Consider the following 27925-nt stretch of genomic DNA (forward strand, 5'->3'; position numbering starts at 1 on the left):
TAAGATACGATAGAGTCAACAACATTGCATATTCTTTTGATGAATATTCTTTTCATATAATTTTTTTTTGGTTTAATTTAGCTTCTAAACATTACTAACTCATAGATCAAAATGTGGAAAGCCTTTGTTCATGGGATTTTTCTTTTTGGATATCATTTAATGGCTTAAAAAAATCACTAGTCAAGTTTAACTAACGGTTTAGATTCAAATCTTGAAAATTATAGGATTTTAGTTTTTATTTTCATAATGAACGTGTAAGATTGAGTATTAATTGGTTCAAATCAAAATAACCGATAAAAATTAATTGAATTCAGTTAATTTGGAACAATTTTTTATTTCAAAATGAATTGATTAGGAGAAGTAGTTATTTAATTATTTCAATCAATTTTTTATATTCAAAATTTACGAGTGAAATGATCAAAAAAATTCATTATTAATATATGTTTTAAATATAATATTATTGATATTTTTAAAATATACCTAAAAAAAATCTCTCATTCAAACTAAATTAACCGATCGAAATAAATAGATTTCGGTTTTTTATTTTTATTATTATTCGATTAGTTTTGATTATTTTTATTAAAATTTGATTAATTTAATTCTTAAAAATTTACTGGCTCTATATTCAAAGCCTGAAAATCAATCATAGTATTACCTTTTTCCTTTTAGAAGGCCCACGATGCCCAATCACACAAGGCAAATCTGCCCATGTTCTTTTATTTATTTGGGCCTCTTTCAGTAACAAATGCTTGACATGGGCTTCAGACTTTATCCAATTGACTTTGGGCTACAAATAAAATCTTGAATGATGGGCCAATATTTTCTCTTTACTTTTCCCAAGCCCCAAACATTAGGTCAAATCAAGTGAAAATTGAAATCCATTTAAGATCTTATATTTAATTTTAAAAAACTAAAATTTCAAAAAAATTATATAATATAAAATCAAACGAGATTTTAAATATACAAAAATATTCAATAACAAATTCGGCAAAAAAAAATGTAGTTATCTTAAGTTCTTCCCTTCTAATATATGAAATTTGAGTAATCAAACCATATATATGTTAGTAAATTAGGCATTTTTATATGTGTCTAAACACACAAATGAATTGATGGCTTGTTGATCAGTTTCCTTGACAATGCCTTGGCTTTAACATCATATCAAGGGAAGAAAGACAAACTGGGCATTAGCTAACATTGGCCTATCTGCCACCTTCCCAACAACTCTATTGATGTGAATGTTTCTTTTGACTTTTTTTTCCTCCTATTTGTCACTCCATGCAATCGGTGGTGAAGTTAAAAGTGGTGACAGTCCTAACTCTTTAATTTTTAATTTTTATTACTATATATATATATAATTTAAGATATATAGATTTTTGATTCTGTATAATTATATTTTAGTCACTTTTCATATAAAATCTTGAATTCATTAGTACATATATTAAACCCTAATTGATCAATTATTTAATTTTTTTCTGATAAATGGTGTGCATGCAGGGTGGTGGAAATTGAACTAAGTTTTGATTTTTTTAAAAAAAAAAAGTTATGAAAGAAGAAGAAATTGATTTCCATTGTCCATTCCAATTGAATTTGCATGCTTTATAATATGAAATAATAGAACAATAATAGCAAGTAGCTAGTTAGTGCTAGACAGTTGCAAAAAAAAAAAATGTCAATTGTCCAAAAATTGAGACAAATAGAGAAAAATAAATTGCTAAAAATCAACATAGAATTAATTGATATTGGGAGCCAGGATAGTACCCTAATTTTTCCTGGCAACAGCTAAGATGATATATTGGAATTATTGCTGGCATTCAATAGGTGAAAGTTATATGTATTATCCCAAAAAAAAGTTATATAAATGTGGATGAGTTTAGCCTTCCAAGTTGTTATATATATCATATTAAACTTTAAGTTATTAATTTAATCACTTCGTTTTCTTTCATGTCAAGTTAGGTGTTTTTTATTATACAAATAGATCTTAGTATTAATTTTTTTTAGTATTGTAGTGCGTTCAATGCACGCCTTGTCACAACATTTATCAAAAATCTCAAGAAAATTAACTTGATTTCGTATTTCTTTTAGTATTAATTGAATTAAAAAAAAATATGGGTTTTAATTCAAAATTATTTTTGTTTAGAATTTAAACCTAAAAACCATTGAATTTTATTACTAATAATGCAAGATTCTCTTAGTTTTGTCATTTTTCCAAGTGTTTGATTGATGCTTAAAACGTTAACGCGGCTGCAAACGTTAGCGAGAGGCAAGATCTGTCGTCCCCCAACATCTTCTTTTGTTACTGTTGTGGAATGTAGACTTGCTTGCTTGAAAGTTAGGTCTCCATTTTTCATGGCCTCCCATCTGTCTATAATACAGACCAGAAACTGGCCTCCACGTACTGCCTTCCCTCGTTTCTTTTCCTTGTCTTTCCCTTCAATTTATTATTCATTTCTTTTCTTCTTTCTATCCCTCGTCCTTAGCCGGTTGAAAGCGAAAGCTTGCCTACAAAATTAATTTAGTTCTATTATAAGTAAACAAGGTTAGAGTAATAAATCATAAATTATGAGTTAATTATTGATTAAAAAACAAATTATTATTTTGTATTGTTACGTTTTTTTTAATGAAATATAGTTTATGTCGTTAACCTCTATTTTGTATTTGACATAATACTTAAAAAAAATCTAAACTCTTTAAAATAATTCAAATAAATCATTATTTTTTATTAAGATCGATTAAGCTCTATACTTTTATTTTGAGTTACACAAACCCTTATTATTAAGGGTTGATTATTGTTATTAATTAAAATATTATTTATTTTTTTATATTACGTGACATACTGATATGATATAATACATATTAATATAACATAATAACATAATCACGTAATATTTTCACCGTTTACATCAATATTATATCAACGTCACATGATAATAAAAAAATAAAATTAAATTTTAATAAATGGTAATTAGTTAATCATTAATAAAATATTTATTTTATTAAAATAAAAATATAAAAATTTGATTGAATACAATAACAGAATAAGAAATTATTTAAATTTTTTAAAATAATTTAAAAATTTTTCAAAACATTATAATCGAAAGTTTGAACAGTTTTGTTTTGTAAGTTGTGCACCTGTTACGTGTTCAATTTATATACTCTAATTTATTAATACATTGATGTTTACCTTTCAAAAACAACACTTTAAAAATAAATTTATAATTGACTTTGTTAATTAATCCAAGCAACTAATCAATTACTACTAAATTCTAGATAGAGATAACCCCGCGGAAGGCTAAGCCAGAATCACGGCGAAACAAATTGAAAAGGAAAGTATAATTAATTAATGAATTAATTTAGGGATTTATGAGATGAAGAGGCAAATTCACATGGCTTACACAAATGGAGGAGTCAGTGGAAACAAATAATTATTATACGTGAGAGAAGCTAAAGCATCTAACCCCATTTTATAAACAAATATAAAAAAATTGTTCATTAAGGTGGACTGACAGCAAATATTTGTTAGCTTTAATCAATCCCAACATTATGTAAAGTAAAGAAATAATTAATTGAAAACCTCAATAAATAAACAATTTAAGTTATTTTAATAAATCAACATTGAAAATTAATTCATCTGCCTGTGCTTTCACTGTCCATTTCGCTGTCTTCTTTTATAGTCTCAACACTCTTATGTTTTTGTTTTTGTAAATTTTGCTTTTTTATTTTGGAAAATTTAATATCACGCGTAAATTTCATGCACTATAATTATACACATTATAAATTAAATTAATATGAAAGAAATTTAAAAAAAATCGAACGTAATTATATTTTGATAAGTAATTAAGTTAATAGTATCGTGATCGTGATACACGAGTATCCTATTAGCACTATAATTGACTATTGAAATGCATGATTGACTGAGAAAAAGAATGCAAGACTTGCTAATAGAATTCCTTTGCTTAAATTCTCCTTGTTCAGACGGAGCAATGGATGGAAATCCATCCCCGTGACATACGCTTAATTTAAGCATGATTCTTCTTCAATGTCACAGCCATGGAACTCATCCTTTGACCATTAAAGGAATTGGAAAAGAGCAGCCCTGAGATAGTGAGAGATGAGACAGAACAAAAACAATGGGAAATATTATAGCAGCAAATATGGTGACCCTTTTAAATTACACCCAAATGATTGATTTGATTTCCTTTCAGAAAGGACATGGAAAAAGAGAGCTCAATGCTCTCTTATTGCTCCATTACTATTTTAATGTCTCTTATTTCGTTAAATTTTACATGTTATATTTTCAAATTTAAATATGACATTTTCGAGTTAAAATCTTAAATTTTAATTATTTTAATATTTTTTTAAACACCCAAATTAGTGATTAAAACTTTGATCCAACATCAAAGTTGACAGCTTTAAACAACTTTTTTGCAATCATTTGGTGAGACTGAATGAGTGGGATTGACCTCATTCACCACTTGAGCTCAAGTTGACATTTTTGATCACTAACTTAAATCAATAAAGATTGAGAAAAATAGAGTTTTGATTTCATTTTGTGAGAAATAAAATTAAAGTAAAGATAGTTGGGAGTAGTTGCCACTTGCTCTTTGTTTTTATTTAATTTTTTTAATGGTGTCACTGGGGGGTTGTTATCTGATAAGCTCAAGCTTTTTGTTTGTTTGTTGTGTATGAATTTCCATTAGGAAAACAAAAGAAAAGCAAAAAGGCAGCGACTTCAATCCACCCTTCCATCATCCATCACTTCTAGAAAATGTCAACTAGATATAAATTTCACTTTTTAATTTTCTTTTTTCTGATTTTTTATTTTTCCAATTTGAGTATTTGACATCAAGATAGCAAAGAAGAAGGCTTTACCTTCCCCAGTGACCTTTTGGAAACCCCATTACCCCACTAGCAGTAAGGAGAATAAATAACCTTTCTGTTACTACCCACCACCATTAAAAGCCATAACAAAAAACGTCTCGCCTTAAATATGCTACTGTTTTCTTTTTCAATATTTGCTTTTGTATTTTCACTTTCTTACGAGTTACGACCCAAAATTTACTTTTATCCAACATTGATTTACCAAACCTGAAATTAGACATCGAAAAAGTCGGGTTTTTTTTTTCTTGTCTTGGCTTGTTTCCAGTTCTGTTCCACCACCTTTCGACTCCTTTGTGTTCTGTTTTATTTATTCATTTTGCTTCCCCCATTTATTTAAGTACATAAAAAGTCTTGGAAACTGTCAATATCTGAGGTTGTCACCAGGTTCATACCAGCTTGTGCCTTGTAGGATTTGTGCACCCGATCTGTATTGAAAATCGCAATTGAAACCCTGTCAAATTCCCATAGAGGTGCATAAAAGATTTGATTTTCCACTCAGGGGGCTCCTCTCACACGGGTTTCTCTCTCTTGGAGTTCAAAGGTTCCATCTTTTCACTTCTTTTATTCAGTTCTGTTGATGGGTTTTTCTCATTTTAGCTGCTTTTGTTGACATTCTGTATAAGAACCTATGTTGGAGCTTACATGATTTGTCTAGGTGCCAGTTTTTGTCTTCCTTATTCAGTTCTCTTAATTGATTTTTGATTTCTGCTATGGGTTGCTATTAATCAGTAGTAGTTTCTGTAAGAACCCTGGATTTCAGCTCCTGTTGAGCACAAAAAGATTCAGCCTTCGGTGTTCTGTTACTTTTCTAGGATTTTGAAAAGATGGGTTTTAGAGTATTTGAATTGCTTTTCTGGGTTTCTTCAGTCTTGTTTTTGGCATGCTTTGCTAAAGAATTTACACCGGCAGACAATTACCTTATTGATTGTGGATCACCTACTAATACTACAGTGGGTGATCGAGTTTTCATGGCTGATAACTTGGCCTCAAAATTCCTTTCTACATCAGAAAATGTTCTTGGAAACACTTCAAAAGCTGTCACGTCCTCTGATGATTCACGACTCTATCAAACGGCAAGAGTCTTTACTGGTGTCTCTAAGTACACATTTTCTGTCAGCCAACGAGGAAGACATTGGATTCGCCTTTATTTCTATGCATTTGTTTATGCTAGTTATAATATGAGTTTGGCAAATTTCACTGTATCCACAGAAAACCATGTCCTTCTCAGCAGTTTCGGTGTGCAAGCTCCTCTTGTCAAAGAATTTTCTGTTAATGTAACCTCCAATACCCTTGTCATCACATTAAGTCCTTCGGAGAATTCATTTGCTTTCATAAATGCCCTAGAAGTTGTTTCAGTCCCTGATGAGCTCATTCCAGATGGTGCCAGTTCTGTTAAATCATCAGTGGGATTCCAAGGTCTGATGCGGCAGGCGCTAGAGACAGTTGCTAGGGTGAATATGGGGGGACCTACAGTCTCATTTCAGAACGATACCCTTGGGCGAACATGGGTGCCTGATCAGCGTTTCCTTGTAGAAAAAAATTTCGCCTTAAGTGTATCAAATACTAATGCTGTCAAGTATGTGGATGGTGGGTCAACAGAAGAAATTGCTCCAACTTCTGTCTATGGTACCTGCACCAGGATGAACTCCTTGAATGACCCCAATAGCAACTTCAATGTGACCTGGGATTTCGATGTGGATCCAGGATTTCAGTATCTTGTTAGGTTCCACTTTTGTGATATTGTCAGCACTGCTCTTTACCAGCTGTACTTCAATGTTTATATTGACTCCTCAATGGTTGTTCGGGATCTTGATCTGAGTACTTATTTGTCATCTGTTTTGGCTGGTGCGTACTATATGGATTATGTTACAGAGTCAGCTACTAGCAGTAAGATTCGTATAAGCATTGGCCCATCTAATTTACATGGTACTTACCCGGATGCCATACTAAATGGGCTGGAAATCATGAAACTGAACAATTCTGATGGCAGCCTTTCCGGCTCAGGAACTGTCATTGCTTCTGGTTCAAGTTCAAAGAAGAAAGTTGGTGCTATAGTGGGCATGAGTGTTGGGTTGGCTTTAGGAGTGCTGTTGGCAGGAGTTCTCTTCATGTTTTGTAGAAAAAGAAGACAACTGGCACGCCAGCGCCAATCAAAGACATGGCTTCCATTTTCAATTGATGGAGGAACTTCTCACACCATGGGGAGCAAATACTCCAACGGAACAACTGCTAGTCTCATTTCAAATACAGGCTACCGCATTCCTTTTCTGGCTGTTCAAGAAGCCACAAACAACTTTGATGAAAGTTGGGTTATCGGGATTGGAGGCTTTGGTAAGGTGTACAAGGGAGAACTGAATGATGGTACTAAAGTTGCTGTTAAAAGGGGAAATCCACGATCCCAACAGGGACTTGCTGAGTTCCAGACTGAAATTGAGATGCTATCCCAGTTCCGCCACCGCCATTTGGTTTCTCTTATTGGTTATTGTGATGAAAAGAATGAGATGATCTTGATTTATGAATACATGGAGAATGGGACACTCAAGAGTCATCTTTACGGCTCAGATTGTCCAAGTTTAAGTTGGAAACAAAGGCTTGAAATATGCATTGGAGCAGCTAGAGGACTCCACTACCTTCACACAGGCTATGCAAAAGCAGTTATTCATCGTGATGTGAAGTCGGCAAATATTTTACTTGATGAGAATCTCATGGCCAAAGTTGCTGATTTTGGGCTGTCAAAGACAGGACCTGAAATTGATCAGACCCATGTCAGTACAGCAGTGAAAGGAAGTTTTGGATATCTGGATCCAGAATATTTCAGAAGGCAACAACTGACAGAAAAATCTGATGTATATTCATTTGGAGTGGTTTTGTTTGAAGTTCTTTGTGCAAGACCAGTAATAGATCCAACACTTCCAAGGGAAATGGTAAATCTAGCTGAATGGGCAATGAAATGGCAGAAGAGAGGACAGTTGGAGCAAATAATTGATCCCAACCTCGTAGGAAATATCAGGCCCGATTCTCTAAGGAAGTTCGGGGAAACTGCTGAGAAGTGCTTGGCTGATTTTGGTGTTGACAGGCCCTCCATGGGAGATGTCTTATGGAATCTGGAGTATGCTCTTCAACTTCAGGAGGCAGTTGTTCAAGGTGATCCAGAAGAAAACAGCACAAACATGATTGGCGAGATTGCTCCTCAAATCAACAATTTCAGCCAGCTTGATTCCACTGTTTCTTCAGCACAGTTTGAGATGTCAACTGTGGATGACCTCTCAGGTGTTTCAATGAGTAAAGTGTTCTCACAGCTGGTTAAGTCTGAAGGCAGGTGAGTTGTATGAGATGGAAAATCCTATGGGTAAAGCTTCTCTTTTGACAATGCTTACATGGTTTTCTCTGATTAATCACAGCTTGCCACATCTGAGTAGGTAGGATAGTTTTTCTTTATTTTGTTTAAAAAGGTGGGATGGTTCAAATTGCTTTGTTTTTTCATTGGTAGTATTAGTATGTCAGTTCATCATCCTATACCATGATGTGTTTTGCTTGGTTAGTCATCAGACAAGCCAGAGAGAGGCTGTGCCCATACTGCAGAGGCAACCGTTCAAAACTATTTGTGTTCTAAAATGTAACTGCATAAAGAGTGTTTATGGGCTCTTTCATGTACAGCAGGGGTGGAAGTTTTAAAGTGAGCTTTAGCAAATTGACAGAGATGTTGCAATTTAAAAATTTTCCTGTAGCTTGTTTGTTTTCGACTTGCAATTCCTATAACTTAATTTGCTATAAGGTGCATTTCGACTTTTGCAAGTAATGGGTGTGTGATTATTTTCAAATTGATTCTTTTCTTAACGTTATCCTATTTTCTACAGCTTGGTGTACTTTTATCTCTTTATATTGCTGCATCAACATGAACTGTCGAGATAAAATTGTTCTACCAGGTTGTTGCATAAGTACCCGATGACCTGCTTAGCGGCTAATGCATGATTCTTGCTTAGAGCCTCCTTTGTTCTCTTTAAGATTGGGAAAAACCCATCTGTGAGTTTCTAAAAAAGGACACCTCCTTAAAGATTTCCTGGTTCAACCACCTTTCACCATGGAAAACTTCACACTTCAAGCAATTTACTTTACCTTTATCCACTAATTTTGCAAATTAGTAAGCCTAATATATTTGCACCCAAAAAATAAGCCACAACTTACAGGAGAAAGAAAAGAATTGAGCCAATGGCTTTTGTTTTATTGAAGAACAAAGTTGATACAAATCAATGAGTGAATCATGGAGTCTGTTGCCCTTGAATCACATCTAAATAACTTGATTAATTCCATTTTCCAGTTGTTTATGAGTCTGCATTTAAATTTCATACTGCAAAGCAGTTCTGCCCTTGTATTATGCATTTGCAGTTGTCTGATGTTTCCAGTTTACCTAACATGATTGTGAATGATGAATTCAATGGTTGAAGCATTACCTTGCACCACATCTACTTGGCATATATACAGGTATCCCACTCTCCATACGTTCAAACCAATTATATTTATATCATGCATGATTCACAACTAATTAAATTATGACAAAAAAATTGGAATCTCAAGCATTATTTGATAGGATTAAGAAGCAAGCAATGACAACTCTTTTTGTTGGCTTTCTTGAAAGAAAGTTCTAACTTTGTTCTCTCACATTCATTCTTCCACTAAATAATATCTGAACTCTGTATTACAGCAAATGATAATCACTGAGCTTCCTGGTGTTGGTATAAGGGCCAATGCCAAATAATAGAACACACTATGCTCTTGATTAAGCTAATAATTGAGTTGTAAATTAAATATACTCTTTGTATTGGCTTGCTTTGGGATCTTGCTATTGAATTTCGTACTTGTTTTAGAAGCAACTCAAGTACTCAGACCTACTCGTGCAAATGAGATATCTTATATTGAGAAAATGAAAATTATAAAGTAAATGGGCCAGTTAATATATATCCTACAATCATCCTTGAGAATAATTGATTCCACTAAACAATTTTTAATCCATTACCCATCAAAGAGCAGGCTGCAGCAGCAACAAATGATGGGGGAGCATGAATGCACATGACATGCACCGAATTTGCCTTAAATCTTTATGGATCCAGCCCAATCTTGCGACTAGAGTAGGCTGCAAAATGGGCAAAAATTCATGATGAAGCCTGCTGGAAACAAAGGGTACATGATTCAGCAAGCAGGTTCCTTAGTTTCACAGTTTCTAAAGGGATCTATATGCACTTATATTGGGTAAGGTTTTGTTTCATTTCTACCCCATTTCCTCTTCCAGAACAGACAAGGTAATCTCCCATGTAGGTACAGATTCCAAAGGAATTAAACAGATATTTTCTTTTGAGTTTTTGACTCACCAATTATTTGGTATAAATTGAAAACAAGCATTCAATTTTTTGGACCCTTTTCTCATCATTCTGAGGTGTATATGCCCATAGAAAGTCATGGATTTACATTTGGAAGAAATTATGAGAGTCTCACAGACTCATGTTTATCTGTCTCTCTGCAAATGAGTTGGCATGTGGGTAATATATTGACTATCACCAGACTTCATTTCCCTTTTGTTCAAGATTAAAACGTGGTGTTATTAGTACTAAACAAACCTATTAGTGACATTGCACAGTACTGTCTAATTCTTTTTGTGGATTATGGTTTTCTCCACTTAAATTAGATTTCTTCAGAGATTGTTTATATCTCCTTCCCTCATATGAGTCATATCCCCACCTCCCCTGTTGTCTTTTTCTTCCACTTCCCTCTAAATTAAGTTTACATACCATCCATGCATTGTTGTTTTCAATTCTGATATATATGATCAAGTAGTTTGATGGTATATTCTTATTTCAAAGAGCTTTGACATGTAAAGGTGGGGAAAGAAGATGTGCATGCAGGCTGTCAGGTTTTCCTGTTACAGCCCTAGAAATGCAAAGGAAGAATGCTAACTAAGCCCATAGTTGACCAGCAATCAACCTTATCTTCTTCATCTTTTCTTTCTTTTTCTCAGAAAAAATTATACTCAAAGAATTTACCTACTATCCCATTATCACCATAAGAAATCGCAATTATGCCAATGTCATCATAGCATTCACTATATTTTTTTGTACTGCATGTCCCACAATATTGAGAGAAGAAAAAAAAGTAAGAGGTAAGACATTGGCAATACATGGAGAATTTGTAATAACTAATCTGTTTAATTACAATATTATAAGCACATTGTTTACCTACTACAGTCTCCAGCTCTTCATAGTACATTTCAGTTTGCATAAAACTCAAGCAACTTCAAAGCTTAACAGGAAATCCCAAAAATGGTTAACTTATAACAACCCAAGCCATAATTTAGTATCCTAAGCACTGATTACTTCCAGACATCATGCTCCCAATAAGGTACATTCAAAATACAGACAGATTAAGGAAATATATAAAATTCCAAAGTCGATTACCCCAAGAAAACTTGCTTTGTAAGTTCCAAACTCCTTTCTTGGTCCCTTTTACACTAAAAATACTTTCATGATTGTTTATAGTATGATTGATCCTCAACACTTTTGCTTCCTTTTTTTTTTTTTTTCTTATGGCTTACTTCTTCTATTCATGAGTCATGATACCCCCCAACTGGTGGTGACCCTTTCTTCCCATCCCTTTCAAGAGAGGAAATAGTCAAAGAAACATAGAAAGTTAGGAACTTAAAAGCTAAAGCCATGTGAGAATTCCCCAAAATCTTTTGGCCCCAACTTCCACCCACCTCCACCATGCCACCATCATGTCTTTCTTTTATTTCACACATTTTTGCTCTACTCTTTAAAAATTAAGATCTTCTATGACCTTTAGACTTTTTGGTGTTTAATTTAATTCCACATCAAAGTTCATGCCCAACAATGCTTGTGTATTCTTGTTTTGTTGTTACACATGAATGAGTTGACCCCATATTTTAATTATTATATTAACCCAAATATATAAAAAAGGGGTGCTGGTAGTGATAGGATTAGTTAATTTAGTTTGAAACACTTTGATTTTGATCATATCCTTATTTCTATAGAGAACGTTATGGCGGTCTAAAATCTTGATCATCAAGTGACTCATCCCAGCAATGGCTGTTGACCCTAGCCATTGTCCAGAATCAGTGATTCTATAATATTTTTCCTGTAACTGTAATTAAGAAACATTCCCTCAAAAACTTGCACTGAAAGTCAGCAGAGGTTAGGATGTTTAAGTGTGACTACGTACAGTTACATGATGAAGATTCATCGAGGCTAGAAGGGGGGAAAAGGATAAACGGTACCATTTTGTTTTTTATTTTTTCCAATAGTAAGAACCATTGTTTAATCAAAAAATGGCCAAAAAACAGAATCACTTAGCACGAAAGGGGCCAGACAAACAAGAATTAACCAGCTGTATTGTTCTTCCTGCTGTGGCAAATGTGATCAGAGACAGACATATACTTGAAACTTTCAATGGTGAAGAGTTTACAAGGTGAAAATGGAGAAATTTTATATATGATATGTGATTTCTTTGCAACCAAACATATTAGCATAAAGCCATTCCTTGATAATATTCTGTCTGTACTACAACCATTAACATATCATCACCGCATAACCATTAACGAAGAAAATAACATAGAGGGAAACGAAAAGAAGGCATCAAATAAATAAAAACTTAATGCTATTAGAAAGTTATTTAAAAAAAAGGAAAAAAAAAAGAGAAAAAGGGAAGCCCTGAAGGCTGAAACTGATCAGAAATGTTCAATCTCCATGATCAGCCACATCAACCTTGGTGGTGAAAGATAACAGCCTGCGAAACATGGCCAACAAAGCAGCACAAGAGACCTCTTTGGCCCTCCTGAGCACCATACACTTCTTCTTCTTGGCGACAGTTTTGGACTTCCTTTTCCTTCTAGGACTCTTCACCTTTTCCTTCTTAGCTCTGCCGAAACATTTTGTTTTTTCAGGCTCGGTTTCATTCCTGTGAAACGTGTAGCTCCTGAGGTACATTTGCCTGCATGAAATGCTATCAACAACCCTGGGATGTGCATGACAGCCGCCTCCCCTGCGCCCTTCAGAGCTCAGTGACCTGACAAACTCAGCATCTGATTCCGGCCACTTGTAGAGGTTCACGTAGGTTGGCCTGACTGGGACCCTAGTGTCATTGATGCAGTTTGAGATACAGGTTGAAGCCATTCTGATTTTGGGGGGTCAGGGTTCAAACTTTCAAGTGATAAATACGGGTAGCTTTGCTCCTAGCTAACCGGCTTTTAGAAAGAGTGAAAGACTGCTTCAAATGAAAGATAAAGAAAGAGAGATTGAGAGTGAGATACAGGGGGGAGATGCTTTCCCTACAGGGGGTTTATACAGTGGTTTTCTCTTTGTGCAAAAATGTAATGATTTGGCATCATTTGGTGAGTGTATGCATGAAGAAAACAAATTGTCATTTTGGGTCCATATATTTATTTGGATTTCTATATGTTCTGCCCCATGGTCCCATGCTCATAAACCAAGTAACTTTCTTCATAGTCTTTGTTAATTAAACCTAGTGTCATTTGATTGTTCTATGTTGTTAAGCAAGGAGCAAACACGGTAGAATCTTACGTATTTGAAGTTTGTTCTCCAATTTTTTGAAATTTTAAGGTCATTGTCGTTTGAGATTTGGGTTCTTTTATAATGATTTTTAATACTAAGGGTGAATAAATACTAGTAAAAAGGAAATAGGAGATGAATATCTTGTGCCAAACGAGTAGGGATAGGCTGTTGCAGAGTCAAAGATACAGATGAATCAATGGTGGATTCCATTTAGATAGTGCAACCGTTAAGGGTTGAAACAATATATACTAATATTATGCCTTGACCCCAGGCAGCTGTAAATTCATTGCAAGAAAGGAAATATGTAGAGAAAGAATTACATTGAGGGCCGTGCCTTTAGGCCGAAGTTATCCTTCTGATTTCATGCCACCAGGCTAAGATGCTGCTGATGCCGCCAGCCATGAACTAAAAGCGGAGATTCTTGCAATTTATGGGAGCCCTGTAAGCATACAAAACCCTAGGAATGCATGATCAATGTCGAAGTCGACCTAGCTCTAATCAAAATAATATAGTAACAGATTAACAAGGACAAGGGAAAAATAGGAACCAATTGAAGTTTTATGTTCATTTGTCTCCTGTTGCAAGAATTACTATCTTTTGCCCATATTGGAATTGTACTGGGATCTAAAAGTTTTTTTGGTTTGGTCTGACTTCTGCCGACTCACAGAAAGATGGTAGCAGTATTGTTTTGGCCAGGCAGACTAAGATGAGGAGAAAAGGATCAAAGCCGATGTGCATTCAGGGCTTGAATTGGGCATTGGTCCACACTGTTTTGCCCAACGCAAGGTCGAAAGTATCCTGGTTGAGAGAACAATCCGGGGCTAGAAATTAAAGATATGGGCTGGGTTCAAATGGGGAAATGGAAATGTGAATTCAACCGGGCTTTGTGGGGTCATCTGAAAGATTGTCTCGTGAACAAGATCTTTAGAAAATAGAAATAGAAACTAGAGTCCAGGAAATGGGCGGGACCCAAGAGGTAGTTGGCTTGGTCTTGTCTTCGTTATGAACTGATCTCTTTCACCTTGTCCGCTGACAAGTTTCCCACCATCCGAAAAATCAATGACAATTTCCAACCCATACTTGCTTTTCAGTTTTGTCCCATTTTTCCCCAAGGGAAACCGAATTGTCGTTGCTCTAGAGCATTACAATTTGATGACCTGGTTCTTCCAGGCATGAAAGTGAAATGCAATTTTCCATTCATACCAATTTCATGTCAGCTAAGGAAAATAGATTCATGTAAGTTTCCTGGCAACTAAGTAACATTGGAATGCCACTAGAGTCATGGACTGCTTATTGGACGCAACCGAGTCACCTTGTTCCTGAAGTTTTTCAATAACTTAGGGAGATGGGTATTGCAGCTATCCCTTCCAGGCAGGTTCCCGTAGACCATGGTGGAGTTGACTGCTGAGTGCATTGGAGAAAATAAACAGCCCTTGTAGACTTTCAGTCTGCAATTTATTTGTTTCTTCAGAATGACAGAAAGAGACAAGAAGAAGGTAACATTATAGCCGGTTGAAAAGTCTTTGGCAATAGGGTGAGAAAAGAACTTGTTCCTTATCTGAATTTGTTACTACGGTTTACACCAAGACCCCAGCATTACTGTCACTTGACTTCTGAGTTTGGGTGCAGCTCGACTATGCCATTTCTTAATTCCACCGAATGCAAATTGAGTGAAATCAATGTTTCTAGCATGTTAAATGGACTAATGAAGCAGAAATGTCCCAAGAAACTACTGAAGAAGTTCAAGTGATCATGATTGAGAATACCAGAGGATCTCAAGGATTGCCATTGGATAGTGAAAATAAAACAAGGATTCATTCTTTTCACAGCTTACACTTGCAAAAAACCATCATACACTGTAGAGGTCAATAATTGTGGAGTAGATGCCCTGCCACATCAATTTAGATTAGAATAATACAGTGCCCCCAAACACCGAAAGGTCAATGTAGATTGTAGGGTGCACCCTCATTTGTCAGTACTAGTCCCACCACCTCCTCTTAACTCCTATATCTATTCTTTTCTTTTCTTTAGGGCCTATCTTTTCTTGCATTGACATAAAATGTGGTTTAGCCATAAAGATATGAGCAGTAAACTTCTCTTTTCCAGATTTCAACACACCATAGCCAATAGTCACAAGGAAGAAGAAGTATGGAATGCAAATTTTTGAGTCTTGTGGGCCAATATTTATTTATGCCTTATCTGTAAGATATGCATTAGTTACTACTGACGCATAAAAAAAGGCAACACACTATTAACTACAGAGAAGCATCAAGTTACGTGTCGCTACATTTAGCAACTTTCTACCTAATCATTGAATTTTCCAACTGACTAGATAGCAGATACCAACACTATAATCGGTGTGGCTGAGAATTTACAAGATTTATCAGCTAGAAACATCATCAACTTTAAGCCTGTTTATCTGATCTGCAAGAACTTGAATTGGCCTACAACCTTATTAAGACATCAAACTTGAAAATTATGGACTTGGGCATTGATTTTTATAGCCATACTCATCCTCAAAACTCATTGAAAGCAAACTAGACTTGCCTACGTAATCAAGTTTGATGCCCAAGGTGAGACTCCACCCAGTTTCATTCCTGAAATTAATGATAGTTTCCAAGCATTGGGAAAAGTTAGCATGCAAACAAAGAAAACCATTGATTTTTAGCAAATATTTAGTTGCAAGAAGTAAACTTACTCCATGATGCCGTATTCCCACAAGCAAGCACCAAAAAGAATTAACTTAAAATGGTCACAAAATAAACAGAAGCATGAACCCGGAATAACAGAATATGCCCCAAAATGTTCACTAGTTTTCTAATGGCAAGGAAAGGAGCAGGAAATTTCTTAAGCATTAATTAAATTAAATTCCTCAGAAAACAAATAAAGAAGAGAAAAGAGAAGTGGAGATGCAGTGCGAGAGGCCACAACCATTGAAGCGAACAGGGCACCTCTAATGGCATGCCACATGGGAAAAGCCCGCGCAAAAGCAATGACTTTAGTGGGGCCCACTTTTGTCTATTTGTGCACGTGGAGAGACCCTGTTGGTTAAGGCAATGTGGAATCTAGGTTCTTCTAAAAGACAAAAGACACACGAGAAAACAAATGCTTGTGGACTGTGGAGAGAGCGAGGTTCTTTAGCCATTGAATCGCTCTTTATAAATCAGATCTCTCTCTCTCTCTGTTTCTCTGTCTCTCTCTCTGTATTTATTAGACTCTTAAAGCTGTAATTTTTGTTTTTACAAATTAAAAGAATAAGGGAGAGAGAGAGAGAGAGAGAGAATGAATTGGTAGCTGAGTGGGAAGATAGAAACTCCAAAATTCTGGTAAGCACAGACCCTAATTCTTCGTTGCCTTTGATAAATTTATTTTGCTCTGTTTGGTTGCTGAGAAGATTTAGTGAAGGGAATTTTCTTTGTGGGGTGGGGAGGTGGGGAATTGTTTTTTGATTCATAGATTTATCAGGTTGTTGATTTTTAATGTGTAAAAACTGAAAGGTTTAGCTGAAACTAAGAACTGTTGGTAATTGAAGAAAAAGGGTATCTTTTGTTTTGCTTTTTCATTGTTTTTCTTCTTTTCTAAGTGCCCAAACGGATTGGTAGAGTTTAATAGTTAGAGGGGTGGGGGCGTTTGTTAATCTGCTTTGTAGATCATGATGTTTCTTTAAATTTCGTTGCTTTCAGGTCCAGTACTGAAGAAAGGAAACAAAGTTTCAACTTTGATCTTCAGCTATTTTGATATTTCTTTATTTACTTGAAGAATTGTTTGCTTTGACATTGAATTTCAATGGGTAGAGGAGGGGAGGACTTTGGGAAGAGAGAAAATGCCAGTGCTGCCTCTTCCAAGCAAGAGTCTTTTCCTGCTTGGGCTAGAGATGTGAAACAATGTGAAGAGAAGTACCAAGTGAATCGAGAATTGGGATTATCAAGTGCTGAAGTTGAAAAAAGGCAGCAGAAATACGGATGGAACGAGTTAGAAAAACATGAGGGCACGCCAATATATAAACTGATTTTGGAGCAATTCAATGACACATTAGTTAGGATATTGTTGGTTGCTGCAATTGTATCATTTGTTTTGGCTTGGTATGATGGTGAAGAAGGAGGGGAGATGGAGATAACAGCTTTTGTGGAGCCGCTTGTGATTTTCTTGATCTTGATAGTGAATGCCATTGTTGGAATATGGCAAGAAAGCAATGCGGAAAAAGCATTGGAGGCTTTAAAAGAAATTCAATCGGAGCATGCAAATGTGACTCGAGATGGCAAGAAGGTCTCAAATTTGCCTGCAAAGGAACTTGTCCCAGGTGATATTGTAGAGTTGAGAGTTGGTGATAAGGTACCTGCAGATATGCGGGTTTTGAGTTTAATAAGCTCAACTGTAAGAGTTGAACAGGGGTCATTGACTGGAGAGAGTGAAGCTGTGAGCAAGACTGTGAAGGTTGTTCCTGAGAATTCAGATATTCAAGGGAAGAAATGTATGCTTTTTGCTGGAACAACTGTGGTCAATGGAAACTGTATTTGCTTGGTCACCCAGATAGGCATGAATACAGAGATTGGGAAGGTGCACTCCCAGATTCATGAAGCATCACAGAATGAGGAAGATACCCCGTTGAAGAAGAAGTTGAATGAGTTCGGAGAGGTTCTAACAATGATAATTGGAGTGATTTGTGCATTGGTTTGGCTGATTAATGTGAAATACTTTCTTACTTGGGAATATGTTGATGGTTGGCCAAGAAACTTTAAGTTCTCATTTGAGAAGTGCACATATTACTTTGAAATTGCTGTGGCACTGGCTGTTGCTGCAATTCCAGAAGGTTTACCTGCAGTTATTACAACATGTTTGGCACTGGGAACCCGAAAGATGGCTCAAAATAATGCACTTGTTCGGAAGCTGCCTAGTGTTGAGACTCTTGGTTGCACAACTGTAATATGTTCTGATAAGACAGGAACTTTGACTACCAATCAGATGGCTGCCTCAAAGCTTGTTGCTATTGGTTCAAGGCCTGGCACTTTGCGATCTTTTGATGTGGAAGGAACTACTTATGATCCTTTTGATGGGAAAATACTAAGTTGGCCTGTTGGTCGAATGGATGTCAATCTTCAAATGATTGCTAAAATTTCTGCTGTTTGCAACGATGCTAGTGTTGAGCAGGCTGGGAATCATTATGTTGCCAATGGAATCCCTACAGAGGCAGCACTAAAGGTGAAAATACCCCTTTTCTGAAATTGAATCCTTTTAGTCTGTGTATATTGCATCTGTTTGAATGAACTCAAGCTAACATGGAGCATGAGAAAATGTAAAAACTTAACTTTGAACCTCTTTTTAAGTAGCTTTTTTTGAACTTCAATTCATTTTTTTAAATAATAGAACAGGAGCGCATAAATCTCAGCATCAACAATTCCATTATTTCCTTTTACTGCATCAGATGCATGCTGCTGTATACAAATAAGCATGGCTTGTTTGCCCATGAAATCTGTGATGTGTTTTCTAAATGTGCATAGTGTGAACATTCAGTTTTTTATTTGAAAGGTTCATGTTGCATATTTCCCTCACTGAGACATATTCCTATTTGGTTTTTTCTCGTTCCAGGTTCTGGTTGAGAAAATGGGATTTCCTGAAGAGTATGGTCCCTCTTCAGGTCATGGGGATCCTCAGCGTATGTTAGCTGGTTTCTTTCCTATAATTGTTATCATTCTTAGGTGATGATTTCTAGATCTTACTGAGCTTTCTCATTTGCTTTGTTTTGCTGCACAAAGGTTGTTGTCAACTATGGAGCACAATGGAGCAAAGGATTGCAACACTAGAGTTTGACCGTGACCGGAAGTCCATGGGAGTTATTGTGAATTCCAGCTCAGGACGAAAGTCATTGCTAGTAAAGGTTGATTCATCTCTTTTTTCTTCATGACATCAACTGTCCACTTGTAAAATTAAAGATTTGACTTTTGAGTGTTTAGCTGCTCATTTGTACTCGTCCGATATCCTTTTGCTTTTGGGTGCCAGTAAACGCCCTAAGTCAAATCTTAAGATGATGCTTGCTTGCTGGTATAAAGTTCATGTGCACATCCTTGACATATATCACTCTAATTTTACATGGTTAATGTTGCAGGGTGCTGTAGAGAATTTATTGGAGAGGAGCTCTTTTATCCAGCTTCTTGATGGCTCTATTGTAGAACTAGATCTATATTCAAGGGATCTTATTTTACAGAGTCTTCATGAAATGTCAACAGATGCATTGCGTTGTCTTGGTTTTGCATATAAGGAGGAGCTTTTTGAGTTTGCAACATATAATGGTGACGAAGATCATCCTGCTCATCAGCTTTTGCTTGATCTATCCAATTATTCTTCAATTGAGAGCAAACTTATTTTTGTTGGCTTAGTTGGGCTAAGGGTGAGTTGCTTCTGGTTGTATTTGTATTTTTGTTTTCTTACTTCTGTCCAACCTTTATGTTAATCACTTGATCAAACTATCAAGGATCCTCCTCGGAAAGAGGTTCGTCAAGCGCTTGAGGACTGCAAAGCAGCTGGGATTCGTGTTATGGTCATTACAGGAGACAACAAGAACACAGCAGAAGCAATTTGTCGTGAAATCGGTGTATTTGGATCTCATGAAGATATCAGTTCAAGAAGCTTAACAGGAAACGATTTTATGGATCATCCTGATCAGAAAAATCATCTGAGACAGAGTGGAGGTCTCTTATTTTCTCGGGCTGAACCAAGGCACAAGCAAGAAATAGTTAGGTTGCTGAAGGAGGATGGTGAAGTGGTTGCAATGACTGGGGATGGAGTTAATGATGCTCCTGCCTTGAAGTTGGCTGATATTGGAGTAGCAATGGGCATTGCTGGCACAGAGGTATACACCATTATTTTCTCTATATATATTTTATTTTAATTTGGTGGATTCCATCCATAGTGTCCATCTGGTTACTTGCATCTTTTCATATGTTATTTCGTTTGGTGCTTGTGTGCCCTGTTTCACTACTCCATATGTCGGCTTTCCTTATGAAGTAGCATTTTGCCTATTATCAGGCTATTATAGTAGTATTCTACATCCTGAAATTTAGTATACTAGTCTTAAGATATTCATGATGCATTAGTTTCTTATTCCATCCTCTCTCTCACACACACGTTCGTTGCTTTATTCATTCCAGGTTGCAAAGGAAGCCTCTGACATGGTTTTAGCAGATGATAACTTCAGCACTATAGTTGCTGCAGTAGCTGAGGGCAGATCCATTTACAACAATATGAAGGCTTTTATAAGGTTGTTATTTTTTTTTTTTTGTATTGTTGCATATCTTCTTGGTTTTGTGCTACTGTTTTACTGAAATAACAAATTGCATTGAGTCTGCTTTATTAAAGACAAAGCTACATTCATTCGAAGCTAGATTCTAACTCAATGAAGCATATGCAGTCAGTGTTATCTTCATACCTGTTTCTTTTTCTTCCAAAAATTTTGGTCAATTTGGATTATTGTTAATTTGCTACGTAGAGTGACTTACTTCTCATAATTTCAGGTACATGATCTCCTCCAATATTGGTGAGGTTGCTTCTATATTTTTGACAGCTGCATTGGGTATTCCAGAAGGCATGATCCCTGTTCAGCTTCTTTGGGTTAATCTTGTTACGGATGGACCTCCAGCAACTGCTTTAGGGTTCAATCCCCCAGACAAAGACATAATGAAGAAGCCTCCAAGAAGAAGCGATGACTCGTTAATCACTGCTTGGATCTTATTCCGATACCTGGTAATTGATCTATACTTGTTCTTTGTTCCTCTTACTTGTTCTTGACAACTTAATGTGGAATTACCGAAGATGTGAGCTGAATTGATTCCTACATTGGTGCAGGTGATTGGATTATACGTCGGGATAGCAACAGTTGGGGTATTCATCATATGGTACACACACCACAGCTTCTTGGGCATTGATCTGAGTGGAGATGGCCATAGTCTCGTTACCTACAACCAGCTTGCCAACTGGGGTCAGTGCTCTTCTTGGGAAGGTTTCTCAGTGTCACCATTCACAGCAGGTTCCAAAGTGTTCACATTCGACACAAACCCGTGCGATTACTTCCAGGCAGGGAAAATCAAAGCCTCAACTCTTTCCCTCTCCGTCTTGGTAGCCATTGAAATGTTCAATTCCCTTAACGCCCTCTCCGAAGATGGAAGCTTATTCACAATGCCACCTTGGGTCAACCCATGGCTTCTTTTAGCCATGTCGGTATCGTTCGGCCTACACTTTCTGATTCTCTACGTGCCATTCCTTGCTCAAGTGTTTGGGATTGTTCCCCTCAGCCTCAACGAATGGCTCCTGGTAATAGCTGTTGCTTTTCCAGTCATTCTGATTGATGAGGTTCTCAAATTCATTGGAAGACGTACAAGCGGGTTGCGGTATTCTGGGGCAAGAAAATCATCAAAGCATAAAGCTGAGTAATTGTTAAACAGTAATTGCAACAACACTAGAAGATCAAGATAGAACTTGCATGGACGTTTCAATTGCTTTTGTCTCCACTAAATTTTCCATAAATTCTGATTTCTTTCTACTGTTTCTGCTTCATGTTTCATCCCATTCAATTCTGTTTGCATTTCATTCATTAACAAAGCCATGGCAACGTTAACTCAATCGAATTGAATTTGAATAAAATCCCATTAAAGTTTAGATAAATAATTTAAATTTAAATTCAAAACCAAAGAACAAAAGGAATGCATTTGGCATTATACCCAACACCAGTTAACAGACCGGAGAAAGTACATTAACAAAACCAACTTCAAATTTCACTAAAATTGGAAATTAAGAGCAGGAATTACAAATCACCAAAGATAAAAAACCACTAACCAATCTATAATTTCTAGTAATTCAATAAACCCACCTTAATTACAAACACTAACCCAAACCCTAAGCTCAAACATTCTTGACAGCAAGACTTCAAATCCCCAATTCTTCCCCTACCCATATGATAATTCATTTAACCGCCGAATCCGTACAAAGTCCTACCCTGCCTCTTCAGTGCATAGACCACATCCATAGCAGTCACAGTCTTCCTCCTCGCGTGCTCAGTGTAGGTGACGGCATCACGAATCACGTTCTCCAAGAAGATCTTCAGAACTCCACGAGTTTCCTCGTAGATTAAACCGCTGATTCGCTTGACTCCTCCCCTACGAGCCAAACGCCGGATTGCCGGCTTAGTGATCCCTTGGATGTTATCACGGAGGACCTTACGGTGTCGCTTTGCTCCTCCCTTGCCCAGTCCCTTACCCCCCTTTCCTCTTCCCGACATCTTTGTTTTTACCTGAGATTTGGTGATTTGGCGGTTAAATTGGAAACTCTGGGTGCTCAGGATTTGGTTGGGGTTATTTATAGGCCAGGTGGGGAGTGTTGGGGCTGACAGAGTAATCCGCGCGGTGTTTTTAACGATCAAATATAGCCGTAGATAAGTTTAATGGAGGGTTGAGATGAGGATGAGGTATCGACACGGATACGTGACATGGATAGATTTGGTGGCTATTTTGTGGCGCCTATTTTTTTTGGTTTGTGTGTTTCTTTTGTGAGTTGAAAACTCGAAAACGTTTTCGGAGCGGAAACTAACGCGCCTTGCTTCTACGAATTGACTCAGGCCCAGAATTGAGGCCAACTAACAACTTTCGACCCGTATGTTTGTGGGACAACTTTTGGACTAGTTTGTCTAGAGTCCATGGCCCATTATTCACTAATGAATGTTTATTTGGCATACCATTTTAATTTCATTGTAACATTTTATTTATATTGAAATCTTCATTGGTAAAAGGGATAGACAAATTATAAATATGATATTTGACCCTTGGGTATTTCTAAACTTTTTAAGAGATCTTGCAAAATTTCAAGTGGATTTTACTTTTAAATCTTTTTAATTTTGTATCTAGTTAATTTGATTACGTTAGAATAAACAGTTAGTTTAATTTTTTTATTGTATCATCATAAAAAATTGAATTAATCAATAATTTTTGAAAAACTAACAAAATTATGGGAGGCAATCAAAAAGAATTGAACCTTGAGGTAGTTCGGCCATTGCAATCATACATTGAATAATCAAAATTTTGTCAACTTTATTCTTTTATAAATTGCAAAATCAACATACAAATAAGAGAAAAGGAGATGTCCAAGGGGGCTTAGGGTTTAAGCCCCTTCAAGGTTTAAGACTGAAGAAGACGAAAGAGGGGCGTTAGGAAATGCCATGGGAGAGGTTGATTGGTGACAAGGCAACAATGCCGATAGGAGCTTAAGGGTCATTGCATAATGGGTTAGGATATTAAGGTTGAAAGTGAGAAAAAAATTATATGTTTATATATATATATAATTGATTATTTGATGGGTTGTTGAAATTTTTTTTTAGCAATAACAAATTAAATAAATTAAAAAAATCAAATCTTTAAATCAAATACCAAAATACTCAATTAGCTCGCCTTACGGAACTTAAATTGAATTCAAATCAAATCAATATTGTTCATCCTTAAATTTTGTATTTAAATTTTCATCTTCTAACTTAAAGTTTTTCAAGAATAGGTGTAATATAATGTAATTATTCATGAACATTTCGTGATTGATATAATATTTTATTGGAACTTGATTCCATATCCAAGCAACCCAATTTAAAATTACTATGTTAATCTTGTTTCTTAAACAAAGTAAGTACAAACCACATATGTAATTAGATTGAGAAAATTTATTTTTATGCTACTAAATTTTAATTGGATTTGATATGAATAGAGTTATTTTTACAAGTTTAACAATGATTCATCACATGTTTAAACTCGTTAATAACTCAAAACTCATATGAATCAAAGCTCAAACCGGTTTTATATGTTGTTTCCTCAATTTTAAATTTTATGATTAGTATTTAATTAAGTCGAGTTAGATTATTAAATTTTATATTTTTTTTATTTATAATATGATCAATATAACAAGACATTGGAATAGCGTAGTCGGGCATAATACAAAATGTCTTTTTTGTAAAGTTTTTTAATTTTAGAATTTATAAATCGAAAATGATTATTATAAATTTAAATTTATATACCAATGAAAATCTTATATAATGGTGATAAAAATGTTCAAAAACAGGATGTACTACTACTAGAGGAGCATAGGGGAAAAATAAAAAATGTACTGATAATTATGTAGTCGAAAATGGTTTTTAAGTTTTAATGTTAAATTAATAAGGTCGTACGTCGTCGTTTGGATTTTCTTCGGAAATTAAACCCAAAGCCGCAGAGCTGCCACCATCCTCATGACCCTTAAACCCTACACCCTTTCACCTTTTCTCTGTCTGAGAAACTATGGGGTTTTTCGACCTTAACATTCCGTACGCCGATTCCACGCCGCCCAACAATGCGACGTCCGCTGCCGCCAAATCCACGCGCATTAAAATCGTGATTAAAGCGATGGAGCTGGGTTACACGGGGATCGCATACGACCGTACGATAAAGGGCGTCATGTCTGATCGCGACCGTTGCTCAATCCCTCTCCTCACCCTCTCCTCTCTGCTCAAAATCGCCCCCTTTCTCTCCTCTTCCGTCAACCTCCACCGCGACCTCCTTGGCGTCCCTCGCTCCTCGCCTTTCCGCCAGTACACGCGCCTCACCGTTTGCGTCGACACCGCGTCGCAGTCACAAGCGTTAAATTCGGGAAATCCGATATTGAAGACGTACGACATCGTTGCGGTTAGGCCGTTGAATCAAAATGCTTTTGATAACGCATGCGAAAAAGCCGAGGTCCTTAATTGAATCGAATTTTAATCTAGTAATGGAATTAAAAAAAAGGAATTTTTTAATCTTTTTTTTGTTGGTTGTGTAATAGGTGGATATAATTTCAATTGATTTCTCAGACAAGGTGCCATTTCGATTGAAACTGCCTATGGTTAAAGCTGCTATTAAGGTTTGTTATTGACTTGGATTTCTGTATTCCTTCAATATTGATTTCTTTTCGGTGGATAATTTCCATTGTTCTGTTTTCTTGTCATGCAGCGTGGGGTTTACTTTGAAATTACGTACTCTGGTCTTATTGTTGATGTTCAACTAAGGAGGCAAATGATATCGAATGCTAAGGTGAGGAATTGGGTGCTTGTTGCATTGTTTTCAAATGGTTGGGTTTTATGCTATTTCTAATAGTGCACGAGTTTTGGCCCCTTATCGTTCTTAGAAATAATGCTTGTTCTAAAACCAGCTGGGATATAGTCTCTGAATTTAACTAAGATGATGATTTTTTGATTGGTGAATGGTATGATTAAGGTAATTTGAGTTCATTCATAAGTGTATAATAGTGGATGTTGTTGATGTGAACTAATTATCTGAAGCATACTGTTTCAGTTGCTGGTGGATTGGACTCGAGGAAAGAATCTCATATTTTCTAGTGCTGCACCTTCTGTATGTGAAGTCAGAGGGCCAAATGATGTCGCAAACTTAGCATCTTTGCTTGGTCTCTCTATAGAACGAGCTAAATCAGCTATTTCCAAAAATTGTAGGTATGCTTACTTGTGAAAACTTTGTAGTTTTATGGGGACAGTAGTTAATGTTTCATATCGTGTGGAAATCCTTTTGTTTCTTCTTGCAGGAGTCTTCTGATTAATGCTTTGAGGAGAAAGAACTTCTTTAAGGAGGTCATCAGAGTTGAAGCGGTGTCATCTAGTGGGCCATTTGACTCTGAGAAACCTGGGTCTGTGGACTGGCTTAACTGGGATCCAATCTCTAGTGGTGAAGGTGATTTATTGCTGGATGACATGGCAAAGTCCTTCTCTGCCTCCGGTAATGTATCTAAAGCTGTGAAAGCCATTGATTTTGATTCTGTTATTGACAACATGCCATCAGATGGCTTCCAAGTTAAGGATTTGATATCTGGAACTAAGACTGCCTCCCAGTCACTGGCAAAATTTAAGAACATTTTGTCTACTACTGCGCCAGTTGAGTTATCCATTACAACTGATCGGCTGTCTGAAAAGCCCAGCAAGCTCGATCTTCTTCGTGAAACAAATAAGGCTTCACTAGATGATACACCTTCAGAACATTTAACCTCTTTATATAGGGATTCTCAAAAGTTACACCTGGCAAAAGATGCTACAAAAACTTCAACTGATTCTGAGGAAGTGGTAACTAATACAACCACAATTGAGGAAGAACCAGAGACTCATAATGGCTCAGATGTAGTATTTGCCTCAGTCGAAACTGAAAGTCTGGGTCTGCAGTCAGACAACTGTATTCCTGGTTATGAACAAAATGCTGCGTTAGTAAATGAGAATTTGAGAATTGAGGCATCAGGCGATGCACTAAATGCTGTAATGCTAAATGAGAATGTGACATCTCAGACATCAGCCATGGATATTGAATCAGATGCTGCTTGTAATGCTGCTACTTTGGAGATTTCTCCTCCATCTGAGGATAATAATTTACCTTCTATTCAGAAGAAAGATTCTAAGAGTTCAAAAGGTTCTGATGTTAATTTTGGCGCAGAGACTATTAAGGTGGATGATGTTGTAGTCCATATGGATATAGATATGGAACACCAGGAAAATGCATCTTTGGTTGATAATATTTCGGAAAGCATATCATCGAGGGGTCCTGAAGATGATGGAGTTATTGCTGATCAAATTACGTTTCAGTGGTCTAATGATGAGATGGGAGTTAAGGATGACTCCGTGGTGAAAAACCATGAAAACCAAGTGGAGTTGGTAATGGAAGAGCAAAAGCTTGCAGAAGATGGTGACAGAATGAATGATCCTTCCTCCGTCATAAGTGATGAGTCTTTCCCCAAAGAAGTCCTTGGGAGAGAACTAACCACAGTACCTGAAGATGATGGAGGTCTAGCAGATTTGAATCCATTTCCAGAGTCCAATGAGGAGATGAAAGCTAAGGACATCACTTCAACTACAACTAATGAGATCCAAGAGGTGGCATTGGAAGGGCGAAAGCATGGAGAACATGATAGCAAAAGTAATGAGCTTATTTTAGGCCAGCGTAGATTAGGTACCGAACATATTATTGTCTGGGACTTTCTATATCAAGGTTTTAAGTCAGCTGCTTTTACATTTCTGCTTTTTTGGATCATGATTTTCCCTGTCAACATGCTTGCTTTCTCTTATCTGACTGCAAATTGTCTATCAAATGCAGGGAAACTGAGCGCTAGCCGGAGGACTCCTCATCGAGTTCATTTATTTCCCTTACGGCGTAACTTGTATCCTGTATCTTTCAAGAGGAAAGCTATAAAATCTAAGCGCAGGGTGAAGATGGAATAACCATATTGTGTTTGTCTACCGGGATATGTACAGTAGCTGAGCAAATGTTTTTATTTTATTCCTTTTATTTTTCTTAATTTCATTATTGATTATCGGAAAAACTGTTCTGCGCTTTGCTACTCTGCCTATTAGAACTATCTATTCTAGGCCCAGAAAGAGGCTAATAGAGAAACTACTGCAAGCCCAAATGAGGCCCATTTAAGGTTGTGCTGCGTCTAAACCC

General features: G+C 36.3%; 5 protein-coding genes across 7 annotated transcripts; 3 read left to right on the forward strand and 2 right to left on the reverse strand.

Annotated features, from left to right (window-relative positions):
• Window positions 5052–8691, forward strand: LOC18590781 (receptor-like protein kinase HERK 1). The gene has a single exon (XM_018127148.1). The coding sequence runs from the start codon at window positions 5703–5705 to the stop codon at window positions 8199–8201; it is 2499 nt and encodes an 832-aa protein (XP_017982637.1). The 5' UTR covers window positions 5052–5702; the 3' UTR covers window positions 8202–8691.
• LOC18590782 lies at window positions 12406–13273 on the reverse strand. Its single transcript, XM_018127151.1, has one exon. The coding sequence runs from the start codon at window positions 13053–13055 to the stop codon at window positions 12621–12623; it is 435 nt and encodes a 144-aa protein (XP_017982640.1). The 5' UTR covers window positions 13056–13273; the 3' UTR covers window positions 12406–12620.
• Window positions 16582–22001, forward strand: LOC18590783 (calcium-transporting ATPase 4, endoplasmic reticulum-type). The gene is made up of 9 exons (XM_007016512.2): window positions 16582–16780; window positions 17138–18653; window positions 19041–19107; window positions 19208–19329; window positions 19558–19839; window positions 19924–20301; window positions 20600–20709; window positions 20963–21191; window positions 21294–22001. The coding sequence occupies exons 2-9, from the start codon at window positions 17241–17243 to the stop codon at window positions 21876–21878; spliced, it is 3186 nt and encodes a 1061-aa protein (XP_007016574.2). The 5' UTR covers window positions 16582–16780; window positions 17138–17240; the 3' UTR covers window positions 21879–22001.
• Window positions 22138–22789, reverse strand: LOC18590784 (histone H4). The gene has a single exon (XM_007016515.2). It carries the CDS (start codon window positions 22720–22722, stop codon window positions 22411–22413), a length of 312 nt encoding a protein of 103 aa, XP_007016577.1. The 5' UTR covers window positions 22723–22789; the 3' UTR covers window positions 22138–22410.
• On the forward strand, window positions 24694–27890 carry LOC18590785. 3 transcript variants are annotated; one of them, XM_018127149.1, is made up of 6 exons: window positions 24694–25189; window positions 25275–25352; window positions 25442–25522; window positions 25784–25938; window positions 26028–27472; window positions 27578–27890. In XM_018127149.1, exons 1-6 carry the CDS (start codon window positions 24755–24757, stop codon window positions 27700–27702), a joined length of 2319 nt encoding a protein of 772 aa, XP_017982638.1. In that variant the 5' UTR covers window positions 24694–24754; the 3' UTR covers window positions 27703–27890. The 3 variants fall into 3 exon arrangements, with proteins under 3 accessions (XP_017982638.1, XP_007016578.2, XP_017982639.1); XM_007016516.2 differs by having other exon boundaries at window positions 26028–27433; XM_018127150.1 differs by having other exon boundaries at window positions 26028–27400.

This window comes from Theobroma cacao, chromosome 9, assembly GCF_000208745.1.
Source record: "Theobroma cacao cultivar B97-61/B2 chromosome 9, Criollo_cocoa_genome_V2, whole genome shotgun sequence".
Classification (NCBI taxonomy): Eukaryota; Viridiplantae; Streptophyta; class Magnoliopsida; order Malvales; family Malvaceae; genus Theobroma; species Theobroma cacao.